This window comes from Canis lupus, chromosome 16 (genome assembly GCF_011100685.1).
Source record: "Canis lupus familiaris isolate Mischka breed German Shepherd chromosome 16, alternate assembly UU_Cfam_GSD_1.0, whole genome shotgun sequence".
NCBI lineage: Eukaryota > Metazoa > Chordata > Mammalia > Carnivora > Canidae > Canis > Canis lupus.
In genome coordinates, this window is record NC_049237.1 from 27238105 (window position 1) to 27252983 (window position 14879).

Here is a 14879-nt window from a genome sequence, read left to right on the forward strand (position 1 = left end):
AGACTATGGAAGATGGAAGCAACAAAAGTGAAAATACATCACAGCTACATGTATCAGGATGGACAAACATCACAAACACATCAACTAAAAAAAGCCACAGTGACAGGAAGCATACTTGTATAATGCTGTTCATTTGCTCTAATCTATTCTATGAAGTGCACAAAACAGGCAAAAACTCAAGTGTGTAGGAATACATATTTATGTGGCAAAACTGTAAAGAAAAGCAAAGAAATGATTACCATAAAAATCAGGGTAAAAGTTAATTAACTCTAGGGGAGAAGGTATAATGGGGAAAGCTACAGAAGGAAACTCTGAGGGTCCTGGTAGTGACTTGACGTTGGTTACACAAATGTTCACTTAAGAAAAATGTGGTCAGCTGTACATTTGTTTAGATTTTGTGTGTTCTTTATTTTTCGTAATAAAAGCGTGTTTTTTGTTTGTTGTGTGTGTGTGTGTGCGTGTGTGTGTTTTAAGAGAACACATCACAAGTTCTATCAGAACAAAAAGGGACACCTGGGTGGCTCAGTGGTTCAGCCTTTGGCTCAGGACGTGATCCCAGAATCCAGGGATCAAGTCCCACATCAGGTTCCCCACGGGTAGCCTGCTTCTCCTTCTGCCTATGTTTCTGCCTCTCTGTGTCTCTCATGAATAAATAAATAAAATCTTTAAAAAAAAAAAAAAAAAAGGAACAAGAAGGTCCAGCAAAAGGTAACCTTAGTGCTTCTATTTCTGTAGTTAGGCACCAAGGAGTCCAATAAACCCAAAGGGTACTCAGTTAGGACTAAGAAACCCTTAGAAAAAACAGGTGAACTCGCTCAGTCTCATGAGGTTGATGAGGTTGTTAAACATCAGAAAGCTGACATGGGGTTACAGCTTTTATAGTTTTATAGGAAGCAATCATCAAAAAAAAAAAAAGAAAAAAGGAAAGAAAAGAAAAGAAAAGAAAAGAAAAGAAAAAAGAAAAGAAAAGAAAAGAAAAGAAGAGAAAAGAAAAAAAGAGAGAGAGGAGATGAGGAGAGAAGGATGAGGAGAGGAGAGGGAGCGGGAGCTTTCGGAGAGAAGTCAGGAAAAGGAAGAAAAAAGGAAAGAAAAAAGGAAAGAAAAAGGGAAAGAAAAAGGGAAAGAAAAAGGGAAAGAAAAAGGGAAAGAAAAAAGGAAAGAAAGGAAAGAAGAAAGAAAGAAAAGAAACGAAAGACAGAAAAAAAGAACGAACTAAGACAAAGATATCCAGATAAAATCGAGACCCCGAAATAGAATCCAAGATAAAGGCCAGAGTAAGAGATAAACTTGGCAGACAGGTCAGGCTTTCCTCTAAAAAACAGAACAAAATAAAACAAAAATCCACAAGATGCAACAGAAAACACCACTATTAATAAATCTAGGAAACTGAACTTTAATGAAATTTTTTTAAAAATAGTAACTTTTGTTGCATCACAAAAAAAAAACCACCAACAGCTAAAGGAAGAAGTCCATTTTACCTAGCACAGGCTAGAGCCATCTGCCTAAGGAGGTAATGCCCATAGATCTTAAAGAGTTCATCCAACACCATCTCCCTGATGTCCATTGCACCCTCTGCCCAGAGTACTTCTGTGTTAACGGTGGAAGGGAATGCAGTGCCATCTGGGATAGTTCACTTGTTCCTCAGAAGAAGCAGGCTCTCCTTCATTCACTAGTGAAGGTCTCACTTATGGTCTTTTGGGGGAGTTGGAAAACCTTTTATTCTCTAAGATTTTTTTTTTAATTTATTTATTTACGATAGTCACACTGAGACAGAGAGAGAGAGAGAGAGAGAGAGAGAGAGGCAGAGACACAGGCAGAGAGAGAAGCAGGCTCCATGCACCAGGAGCCTGACGTGGGATTCGATCCCGGGTCTCCAGGATCGCGCCCTGGGCCAAAGGCAGGCGCCAAACCGCTGCGCCACCCAGGGATCCCTATTCTCTAAGATTTTATATTCCTAGATCTAGAAAGCAATGTTCCTTCATTAGAAGTCTTTTTGGACCAAGCCATTACAAGTGCTGCCTCGAGACCACAGCCTCAGTCTCTGTTTGCTACGGATTCATAGTTTTTAAATAATCTGTTTTGTTGTTGTTTTTTTTTCAGACATTTGTAAGTTGTGCCCAGGTTTTTACTGCTGAACAATGCATACACACATTGTTTGCTCACCCTCTCATTACTCCTCTAGAGCAAATTTCCAAATATAAAATTTCTGGTTCAAAAGTGTATCTTTAGGGTTTTAGACACAACCAATCTGCTCCACAGAAAACCTGTACCAATGCTCTTCACACTAGAAGCATGAGGGACTGGCCGGGTGACTTACATACCTTGGTTTCATAGGTTAAAAACAAGTTATTTCATTGTTTTGATTTACATTTCTGTTTAGGGATGTGGAGAAAAAGTTTCACAAATTTACTGACGTTTTCTATTTATGTCTTGTATTACAAGCTACCTGATCATATCCTTTCCTTTTTTTTTTATTTTAAAGATTTTATTTATTTATTCATGAGAGACACACACACACGAGAGAGAGAGAGAGAGAGAGAGAGAGAGAGAGGCAGAGACGCAGGCAGAGGGAGAAGCAGGCTCCATGCAGGAAACTTGACATGGGACTCGATCCTGGGTCCCAGGATCAGGCCCTGTGCTGACGGTGGTGCTAAAGCACTGAGCCACTCAGGCTGCCCAATCATATCCTCTCCTTTGCTCATCTGTAAATTTATATTTTTATTTGAAAAACAAACAAAAAACTTTGTCTCAGACATTTCAAACAGTATTCTTTGCTATTTGCTCTTTCACTGTTTCCTTTATAATTTGAGGGTAGGGTGGGGGAGTGGAAAGGTTTATGTTTATAAACACCTTTCTCTATCCAAGATTATATCCATTAAGTCATTTTCTACTATTTCGTTATATATTTGGAATTTAATGCATACTGTATGGTGATTTTTTCCAAATTCTTAACAAACCATTTGAGCCTCATTTACTGAATAACCCCATCTCAAAAAAAAAAAAAAAAAAAACACTTTTACTATTTCTGAGGTTTCTACTTTGAGACTGTTGATATGTTTATCATGCATTTAAGTTAATATTATACAATTCCCAAATATAATAGTTCATACCAAAATCCTTCTTTAAAGGTCTTCTTTTTCAATATTTTCTTCACTACTTTTGCAAAATTACTCTTCCAAATTGACTCTAAATTTATTTTTGTCAAGTTCTAGAATGAAAGAAATATACACATATCTGGAACTTGATTGGTATTAATAATAATTTGAGTTAATTTGATAAAAATATATTTCCAATATTTAATCTTCTCATAAAAGAACACTGCCTTTACTCAAATTACATATTCTGACTTTCAGTAAAGTGTGTTCTTTAAACAAATGCTATTTGCTATTAAGTTGATCTCAAGATATTCAGAATTTTTGACAAATATAATTTTTTGGCAAATACAGTTTTTTCCTCACATATTTCAAAGTAGTTGTAACTGGTCTATTGGAAATCTATTTACTTTAAAACTATATTTCTAATACTATTTAATTGGTTCCCTTGCTTTTCAAAACTAGACAATCATTAACATCGTTCACTATCCCCTCTTTTCAAATATTTATTCTTAAATCATCTTCTTATTCATCACACTAAGCTAGAAAATCCAAACCAAGATAAGCTAATGGTACTGATAGTACCATGTATGCCCAATATGTTATGGTCTTTCCTCCAATCTTATCCCCATCCTTCTCCACTGTGTTCTTTGCTTAGGAGGTTGACCTATACAGACTGCATCCAATGAAATGTGCCCAATTGGAGGCACTGGCAGAGGAACAAGACTGATTATTCCTCTGAGTCTCACTCTATCAGGTCACCTGATGTTGGCAATTTCCCTCTACTTCAACTCCTCAATGGTCAGTCTCTCCTACAGCCATAGTTATTTCTCCCCATGATCCTGAACAATTCTCTCCTTTTATATTTTCTACATCCCTACCAGGTTACGTACTTAAGCTAACCCCAAAAAACTCCTTGCCTGTTCTCATGGGGAAAATGGGAGATCACCTTATATTCAAGATCATCTTATATTCATTCATGTTGAAGTTTTAATACACAGTAGGTTTTAAACCTAATATTCATAATACCATCTTATTCAAAATATTTTATAATTAGCCTTTAGACCTCTGATACAAGATTTACTTAGGAGAGTGTTTTTAAATTATCAATTCATTTAGGGTTTTTGGTATTAACATCTAGTTTTACTACACTGTGGCCCAAGAATGAGATCCTGTTGTTTCTTTTTTTTTTTTCTTTTTTTAAGATTTTATTTATTTATTCATAGAGAAAGAGAGAGGCAGAGGGAGAAACAGGCTCCATGCAGAGAGCCCAATGTAGGACTCGATCCTGGGTCTCCAAATCACACCCCGGACCACAGGTGGCACCAAACCGCTGTGCCACCGGGGCTGCCCAACCCTGTTCTGTTTCTGCTTCTTTTCTCAATTATATAAGTCTTTGGCAAAATATATAGTCATTGGCAAAATATATAGTCAATTTTTGTGGAGATTCCTGAACACCTGAAATGAAGATATATGTTCTGTTTGTACATAGTTATATTTTTATCCATTAAATCAACCATATTAATATTTATTTAAACCTCTATAATCTTATGTTTCATTTATATAATCTGTTAGTGATTAAGAAAGCTGTTTTAAAATTTCCTGAAATGTGCTCATTTTCCCTTTACATGCTTTTCACATTATATATTTTAATAACATGATATCAACAATTATGATAAATGTTTATTAATGACTGTACATCCCAAAAATGAAAAGTGATCATGTTTGCCTTATTGTGAGTCTCTTTGTGTCAGGTATGTTTCCTAGATAAAACATTTAATTATAGTGGTTTGAGACCTAATCTGAGAGGCATTCCATATATTAACCGTTATATTTGGCCTTAAATTATTGTACCTTATACTTTGTATTTTGTAACACCTTAACAATATGTTCTTTTAGGCTTTTTTTTTTTCTATGTAGAATATTTTCACTAAAAATTTTTTGTCCTGAGGAGCCTAGCTGGTTCAGTCAGTAGAGCAGGTGACACTTAATCTCAAGGTAATGAGGTCAAGCCCCATGTTGGGTGTGGAGCCCACTTGAAAAAAAAAAAAAATTGTCCTTATGAATTAGAAACGTACATCTTGTTTTCAATTCTACCTTGAGGTCATTATTATGACAACTTAAAATGTAGTCCGACATATATTTCTTCAATTGTCTGTGATTTTATACCTCCCCCACTCAACGGGTTTAATTTTTTTTTAATATTATGTATTTCTTTCAAGTTCCATTTGTTCTGGTTGCTCCTCCACTAAATCCAGTGGCCCACAAACCATTCTTTCCACTGTGTTCTCCAGATCTACTCCATCCTTCTAACAGTTCATCTCTGTCCTTTCTCCCTGCAATCTGGGAAAGCTTATCAAGATTAAGTTGCAATCTTTTTCGAAACAGGCATTACGGAGAAGTTACCCAATCAGGGCCAATGAGTTCCCATGCTAGGACTGAGATAAATTCAGACCTCCTGGATCTACTGTTCACAAGGGAATCCCAAAAACTTCACCCCTGCTCCATTTCCTAACACAGGCAGCCGCAGAACCACTCCCTGCCTCAGTCACCGGGACAAATCTCATGTCCTTTAGTCCTATTTACATTTATTATTATAGGAAGCTGTAGCTGTCTGTGAAGGCCTTTGTCTCCTTCCCATTACCTTATTATGCACCCTGGAATCCACAGTGCATCATCAGCAAAACTCTGATATCCTCAACCTCTTCTCTGAAAGTACCTTTCACTGTCAAGCTCTACTTGAAATTCAGCTATTCTCTGATTTCATAGCTTCCATGAGAATGTTCTCAAGGAGTAGCAGCTTTTCCCCAGAACCCTCATACAACTAGAAATAGAATATACTGTTCTTCCTCCAGATTGCTGCTTCCAGGTCATTCTTTCTTGCTCCTTCCTAAAATCTCCCAGCTCTGAATCTCATAAAATTAAACTATCAGCTACCTTGATTACTAACATCTACCAATCCCTGGGGTTACTGCCTCTCATGTCCTTCTCACTAACATTGTCACTCTAACACTATCCTTGTCTTTATTTTTGCTGATTGCAATATGCAGATGGATAATCCTATTAGTCCCTTGGGCTCTCTCCATGGCTTCAATTCCTGTCCTCCAATAATCTAATCCTCCACCATCCAACCACTCATTTCTAGGCTTTTAGTGGACATCTTACCATTACTATAATTTATAATCTCAATTTTACACATCTTACTTTCCCTGGGTACACCTTTATACTCCAACGTAACTCTCATCCCACAAGCACATCCATTTCATTAGTGTTTCCCTTATCCACTTGATGTCCCCCCTTTCCTAAGCCTTATCCATCTTAAATGTCATGGTCCATCATAATTACTCCTTTGCAAACAGATCTGACTTCCTTGCCCTTCTCTTACTTCATTGTATTTGGCCTAACTACAACCTGGTTAACATCACTCTCTTATGCACCTATGCAGTTGAACATACCTGCCTGAAAAGACACAACCACAAACTAATCTCACTTAAAATTCACAACTATGAATCTCAAGTGACCCTTTAAAACTGCCTTCTAGGGGAACCTGGGTGGGTCAGGAGTTGAGTGTCTGCCTTCACCTGAGGTCATGATCTCAGGGTTCTGGGGTTGAGTCCCTCATCGGGCTCCCCACAGGGAGCTGCTTCTCCCTCTGCCTATGTCTCTACCTCTCTCTCTGTGTCTCTCATGAGTAAATAAATAAAACATTTTTTTAAAAAATATATAAAATAAAACTGCCCTCTACTCCATTTATTCTTCCATTCTACCACATGACTATTTCATACCTTTTCCTATCTCCTGAAATCCCCAATAGCTCCTCCCTAGCCTTTCAACTTACTTCTTACTTCACTGACAAAACTGAACCACAGGCTCCCACCACTACATATATCTATCTACCAGCAGCTACATCCATTTTTTCCTATTACTACAGATACTCTGAGCTTCATTAGAACAAACCCCTCCACTTGTGCCCCAGAACCCACACCCTCTCACCTACTCAAGGTCTACTACAGCAATGTTCCCCTCTTTGTCCCAGATCACCAACTTTACTCCTCCACTAAATTAATCCTATTAGCATACAAACCTGCTGTAAATTCTTCCATCTTGAAAAAAAGTCTAGCCATACTTCTTCCTTTATACTTGGCGCGTTTCCCTCAGATACCCACAGAGCTTTCTACTTATCTCCTTCAAGTTTTTAGTCTAATATCACCTCAAAGAAGCTTACCCTGACAACACAAATTTAAAATTACAACCTGACTTCTACCATCACCACTACTACCACCACCACAACACCTGGACCTCCCAATCTTCTAATCCTATTCTTTTATTTTATTTTCCATAGCACTTATCACCTAATGTTCTGTATTACTGATGTATTTATTATGTTACTAGTTTGTCTTCTCCCATGAAAATGTAAACTCCATGAAGGGCAAGTCTTTTTCTAATTCACTAAGATATTCCAAGTGCCTAAAACAAAGTCTAGCACCTAGTCAGCACTCAATAAATACTTGACAAGGGGCACCCGGGTGGCTCAGTGGGTTAAGCATCTGACTCTTAGGTTTCAGCTCAGGTCGTGATCTCAAGGTCTTGAGATTGAACCCCACGTCAGGCTCTGAGCTCAGCATAGGGTCTGCTTAAGTTTCTCTCTCCATCTCCCTCTGCCCCTGCCCCCTGCTCACTTGCACTCACTCACATGCCCTCTCTCTCCCTCTCTCTCTAATAAATTTAAAAATCTTAAAAAAATAAAATTTAAAAATGAACAAATAAATACTTGATGAGTGAATGAATAAAGTATGGATCCATTCTTCATTGCTTCTTACACCATTTTAAATTCCACTATAGCACTGTTTCAGGACAAGCCTTTCCTAACTGCATGCCACTGTTTTCATCTTAGTCTCCTTTCTTACCTCATGGCTGAGTATTCAGTTCTTATTCCCTGAATTCATGTCTTCTTCAACTTCACTTCCAGCCAAAGCAAATGCTAAATTTATTTCCGTCTCCTACAGAAAATCTTTTACAAACATAAGATTCTTCTTGTGAATATAATTACTTTTTTTATTAAATATAGTTTTTCTATGTTCTAACTTTTCCATACCTATTTTTCAGCCTAGTATTTGCTCAAAAACAGATAAATCCTGCAGCAAATTCTGCTTGAATACTTTCCTTTACACCATAATTTAATGAGAACTGTACTTTCAGATCTGAAGATAAAGAGCTGGCTAAGAGCAGTTATTATTATTCTTTCTGTGCTCCAGGAACTTGAGGGAGGTAGGAAAGGAAATGAACACTTGGGGCTATGGATATTCCCCATATGAAATTTTCATTTGTGTTTGGAAAAGATGAACACCTTCCACAACTAATTTTTTCTCTGACTCAACTTCTACTCACATATGCATTGTGACTATGTCCAGCTCTCTATTTAGCATTTCTGCCTACTGAATTAGGTAGGAACCTTGTTCCCTTGTGACAAATCTGCAACAAAAAGAAGCCCAATGACTCAATGGTATTTCACCTAAAGACTCTCTACAGTGATTACTTTTGAACCCTGGCAGAGAAAGGGGCTCTAAGATCACAGGCTCCGGATCCAGACCTCTTGACCTGAAATCTCAGCTTCAACACTTACTGTGATGTGTCACCTCACTTTCTTCATCCTTCACTAGAGATACCCACATCTCATCAGGTTTCTGAGCATTAAAGATTAATGCATTTTAAGTGCTTAGAACAGTACCTAACACGTAAAAAACATTCACTAATTTTTAACTCTGCTTTCTCCTCCTTTTTGTCTTGCGTCCCATTTTTACCTATAGAAGTAGAGATGTTAGCACTCTGTCAAGATCTCTTCTATTTACAGTGACAATGAAGTACTTTCTCAAGAAGGGATTTATGAGTAAATACTTCATATAGTCTCTCAAATCTAATCCAACCTGCACTACATCTGATAGAAATCTTTTGCTAATTCCTAATTCAGAAGTAAATTTTTCCATGTTCTTTTTTTTTTTTTTAAAGATTTTATTTATTTATTTATTCATAGAGACACAGAGAGAGAGGGGGGCAGAGGCACAGGCAGAGGGAGAAGCAGGCTCCACGCAGGGAGCCCGACGTGGGACTCAATCCAGGGTCCCCAGGATCAAACCCCGGGCTGCAGGCGGCGCTAAACTGCTGCACCACCGGGGCTGCCCAAATTTTTCCATGTTCTTATATTCTTTTGATGTGTCAATTCACACAAGAGTGTAGCTACACAAATGTTTCTTTCTTAAACCTCTTTAGAATCATTAATTTAATTTAAAAATAGCACATTGGTATATTGTGTAATTAATTTCAGAGGAGCCAGGAATAATTTTTCTTTCTTTTTTTTTTTTTAGGAATAATTTTTCAACTTAACATGAGTACATCACAAAATTTAAGAAACACTTATCTACGGTACCATGTTAAGAAGAACAAGAAGAAAGAATTCATTTACTCACGATGCTCCTGAATTCATGATGCAGCTCTTTGCTCCACAAAAACAATCTCTGCCATCATCATGATTCATTCCAAGGTTATGACCCAACTCATGAGCAACAATGGATGCAAACGTCTCCACTGTGATTTGCCCAAACTGTCCAAACACAGGAAAGTACTAATTAGGTTTCTGAACAAAAAGGATATGTTTATTATTTTTTCCACAAGAGGAAATTAATCACTATGATGATGACAGTCTTTATGATAAATCATGCAGCAACATCAGTCTTCAAACATTTCACTAGGAAACTGATATGACACAGAGGTAGATCCTTTAAGCAACACACCAATTATTTCAGCACTAATAAGTTATTCACAATGATTTATGGGAAAACAGATTCATGGTTCTAATTTAATTTTCTTGAATGGAGTTTTAACTTTCTCGTCCATAAAAAGTAAGGGGCTAATAAACACGTAATATTAGAAAACTTAATCTAGTCTCTAAAGAAAGAACACGTCTACCACTTCTACCCGAAATAGTATTTTAAGGACTGGGGGAGGAAGTGTGCAGTCAAATGCACGACACTGTTCTTTTTTTTTTTTTTTTTTTAAGAATTTTATTCTTTTTTTGTTTTTAATTTTTTTTAAATATTATTTATTTATTTATTCATAGAGATGCAGAGAGAGAGAGAGAGGCAAAGAAACAGGCAGAGGGAGAAGCAGGCTCCATGCAGAGAGCCTGACGTGGGACTCGATCCAGGGTCTCCAGGATCACGCCCTGGGCTGCAGGCGGTGCTAAACCGCTGCACCACGGGGGCTGCCCCATGACACTGTTCTAATGCAGATGTCCAAAGGTAAATATCAAGAACAAAAACATACCACGTTAATCCCGCCTGCGTGGCTCCTTGAACATACTGTTCCCACAAATGCCATTCCCGCAGTCCCACCAAAACCTTTCTTCCTAAATAAAAATACAAGGTAAAAGTTAGAAAATGTAGTTGGGAGGGTGAAAGGAACAAACTGCTCTTATTCCTTTGGATAAGCTTAAACTGGGCTGGTAGAACCCACAACAACTGGAGAAAAACAGCAGAGAACATTGACATTTTAAAATCAGAATACAATTAAGTCTTATTTCTTTTTTATTATCAGAGAATGAGACTAATATCACAAGTTCATTTTTTAGACAACTGAAGATATGTTTTAGATACCAAACCAAGGTTTTTTTCCTACTCTCTAGATGAAAAATCTTCCTAAAACACATTATATTTACTTATTCAAAAATTATAACGAGGAGGGGCAGGTAACACGTGCAATGAACATACACACACAGGAGGCTGCAGGGCAGGGAGTGCAGGGGACAAAAGAACCACAGGGGGTCTCCATGTGGCTCCCCGGTCAGTCATCCCCAACACACTTGTATCTCAGGGCCTATTTTCTCCACCTGGAACTCTTTTGTCCAACAAATACTCCGAACTCATTCTCTCACCTCCTTCTCTCGCTTCTCTCATTTCCACAAGTCTTCTCTATGAGGCTTTCCCTCACCAATTCAACCTGATTTCTCTGATACTTCTTTATCTTGGCATATGCCAGCTATTTATTGAGTAGAAAAGCATAATAACAACACCACAATGTACTTAAAATGTTCCATAAGCCTTCACAGGTACTTTACAAAAGTAACCTCATTTGATCCTGAAACCCTACTAGATAAAAATCATTGTGCCTGCCCACTGAACAGTTTAAGAAACTGAGGCTGTGGGAAGTTGTATCTTTAGCTGTTAGGTCACCAAGCAGGGGTCTGGCATACTGCTACCTGATTCCATATTTACCACCCTAATAGCTATACCATCCCAGCCCTTTCTGCCCTGTAGCCAGGTAAGCATGTTCTAATTAGGGTGAAATGCAAGAAAAGAAATCTGTCTTTACATCTCCACCTGGAGCTAAGCCTACAATACAATAAAAATTGTGGCTACTAAGTTTCTTCAAACATTTCCTGGACTCTGAGTCAGAAAATGAGCTTCACTGGTTGTAACCTTAATCTTCCAGGGAGACATGCACCTACAGGAAAAATGAGGTACTTATTCCTTCACATGATGATAGGAAATTAGAACCCAAGACACTGTGTTGTATATCTGGTTCCAGATATCTGTATATCTGGTTCCATTATCACAAATTTATAGATGACAGAGGCCACATGACAAGCCAAGGCAGGCAATTCCTTCAGGTGAGAAAGGCAGATGCCAGCCCCTTGGCCTACAGTGGCTAAGACAAAGGCAAGGAGATGGAGAATTCAGCCTTATGCATCATCTCAGGCAGTGCTTCTCAAACTATCAAGAGAGAAAGGCCAATAATTTTCGCTTTAATTTCCAATTCACCACAGACCAATATGTCTTTATTGTCCCTTTTTTTGAATTGAATCATTGATATATTAGTTTCAGGTGTATAATTGCATAATTATACACCTTATGAAATGCTCACCACCATAAGTATACTTACACTCTTCCTATACTTTTACTTCTACCCTTTCTGCTCTATTTTTCCTCCTTACCAGTTATTAGTATTTAATATACACATTCATTTATCTCACTTATTGCTAATCTCCTCTACCAGAATATAGACTCCATGACCCCAAGAATTTTTGTCTGGACAAACACAGTAGAACTATGTGATTTTCCTTCCAGAAAATTCTAGAAAATGGAAATTAACCCACATTAACAGAGAAAAGATTAGTGGTTGCTTGGGGAGGGAATATTTTTTGGAGGAGAGAGGAGACTGGATTACCAAGAGGCCAAGAAAACTTCTGAAGGGAATGGATATGTTTATTATCTTGATCAATGTTTCATGGTTATATACATATGTCAAAACTCATCAAAACGTACACTTTAAATATGTGCAGTTTAATCTTCATCAGTAATACCTCAATAAACCTGCTTAAAAATTTAAAACATTTTAAAAATAGGGAGTTTGTCTGCTTTATTCATTGCTATCCCCAATGCTCAGGGTATACACCTAATAAATATATTATAAATGAATGAATAAATCTTTCTCTGGGGCATCTGACCAGCAAGAAGAGGACTAGAGATCCTGACATAAGGGGCTTGGCAAGGAAACATTTTAGCCAGATCACCCTCTACTTAATGCCATAGCCCCCAGGTCCTACTCATGTATTCCTGCTTCCTAAAGGCTCTTTAGTACCCCATTTCTTAACCAAAAACACAACCAGGGATCATCAGACATTTGGGAAATGCCTCTAGCATGACAGATGGATACCAGACACGAAAGAAAAGACAGCTTGGTAGGTTTGGTTGGGCAAGGTGTGGGAAATGTGCTGGATGCCCGTTCCTTCTGGCCCTTTGTGAACTAGAAGGCGTGCTCACTAGTAGGAGGATACTTGCATATGTAACTTCACTAAAAATTAATAAAAAGGTCAGGACCAAGCCTTTGTGATTACAGGGCTATAAAAATCCATTCTGACATTTTCACTGCCTTGCTTTAAATTAGCTCACATAACGAAACAAAATAAAATCAAGGAAAATTTTTCCTTGGAAAAGAATTATGAGTTTTAGGTCAATACTAAGGGAGGAAAAAATATATAAATTAGAACATTTCTCTGCAAAAAAGCCAACCTATCAAGTTAGAAGACTTTTGGTGAAGCCAGAGGGTTTGCCAAGCAAAGGAGGCTACGGCAGGCACAGGTCTTCGAAACAGAAGCCCTCCACCCAGAAAACTTTAAGAAAAATGAAATGATTTAAATAGTTTTAAATGAGGATTTTGCTCTAAGTTTTGGACTATATTTATATTAAGTTATCTATAAGTTTAGGTTTTATTATGATACCATGAAAATGCTATATAAAAGAAGAAAATTTTTTAAATATTTTATAAGTTTGGGTTACTTTACAAAAGTAACCAGAGAGAGTAAAAAAAATTATTATACCCATGGAATCAGAGCTTGTTATATAAAAATATTAAATGGGACAAAAAGACCTACTGAACATTAAAAATAAGATAGTAAAAATAAAAAACTCAATAGAAAGCTCAGAAGGGAAATTTAAGGAAATACTCAGAAAGTAGAACAAAAGACAAAACAGAACAAAAAGACAAAAAGTAAGGAGATGAAAGATAATAAAATTAGAAGACAAACACATGATATTCAATGGCCAACTGAAAGAAACCCCAGAAAGAATGACAAACCAAAAGAAAGAGGATCTAATCATCTACAAGATAATTAGAAGAAAATTCCTAAAACTGCAGTTTCAAGATTGAAATTACCCACTATGAACACAGCAGTGAGTGATGAAAGACTACACCGAAGTCTACCATCAGGACAATTCAAAAGCCTGGGAACACAGAGAAGATCATACAAGTTTCCAGAGAAGGAGGAAAGCAAACAAACCCACAAAGGATCAGGAATCAGAATGGATTAAGGCTTCTCAACAGTAATGCTGGAAGTCAAAAGACAGCAGAGCCATGCCTTCAAAATTCTGAGGGAAAGAGATTTCATGCCTAGAATTTTACATACAGCCAAATAATCAAAAAACTTATAAACTGTAAAGCACACCTCTGAAAAACTAAGTTACTTGGGCTCCAGGATAATCGGAAGTCATGCTGGTGTAATTTTTAAATTCCATTCTGAGACTGTGAAGCAAATTTTCTGACATGTAAGAGATCAAATTTTTTCCTTTCCCTATATTCTTTCATGAGAAGAAACTAGAATATGTGCCATACCAAGGTGAGGGAGTAAACCCAAGAAAGAGGAAGGATGTGGACTAAAGGTGACAGAGAATCCAACACAGAAAAGAAGTCTCATTATCAAACTGTCACTTGTGGGATGTCATACAAAGGTCTCATTCAGATGAATGCTCAAAAACCTTAAGAAAACATTCTAATGAAAGAAAATAAGCAGAAGTTACTATTCTGACCATTCCATTAATAGCACTTCTTCTAAAATCACTTACAGAACTAGCTGTGCACTGTCATGTCTCCGACGTGTTATGAGAAACTTTTCCCGCCACTGTACAAAGTTCCCCAACACATCACCCGCACCTCCAATTATGTTGATCAGGTTTCCATTTGTCCAAATCTCTAGGCCAACTAGTACAATTCGAATATTCAACATAATATACATCTAGGGAGAAAACAGAAATAAAAGCATATAAAACATATTAAAGAATATGAAAGTATCTTTTAACTTACGATGAAGTAACACAACTAAAAATAAAAACAGGACTCCTCCCCTCCAAAAAATACATTTCATTCAATATAATGAGATTCTGACCTCTCAAGAGTCTCAGTGTCCTCATCCATAAGACAAAATTAATAGAAGTTCAAAATTCTTTTCATCTTCCATTC

General features: G+C 37.3%; 1 protein-coding gene across 1 annotated transcript in view; it reads right to left on the reverse strand.

Annotated features, from left to right (window-relative positions):
• Positions 1 to 14879, reverse strand: part of ADAM9 (ADAM metallopeptidase domain 9) — a 136566-nt gene that overhangs the window by 83270 nt on the left and 38417 nt on the right. Inside the window, 3 exon segments of the mRNA NM_001195402.1 lie at positions 9557 to 9690; positions 10413 to 10494; positions 14486 to 14655. Of these exon segments, the coding sequence (NP_001182331.1) occupies positions 9557 to 9690; positions 10413 to 10494; positions 14486 to 14655 (386 nt within the window).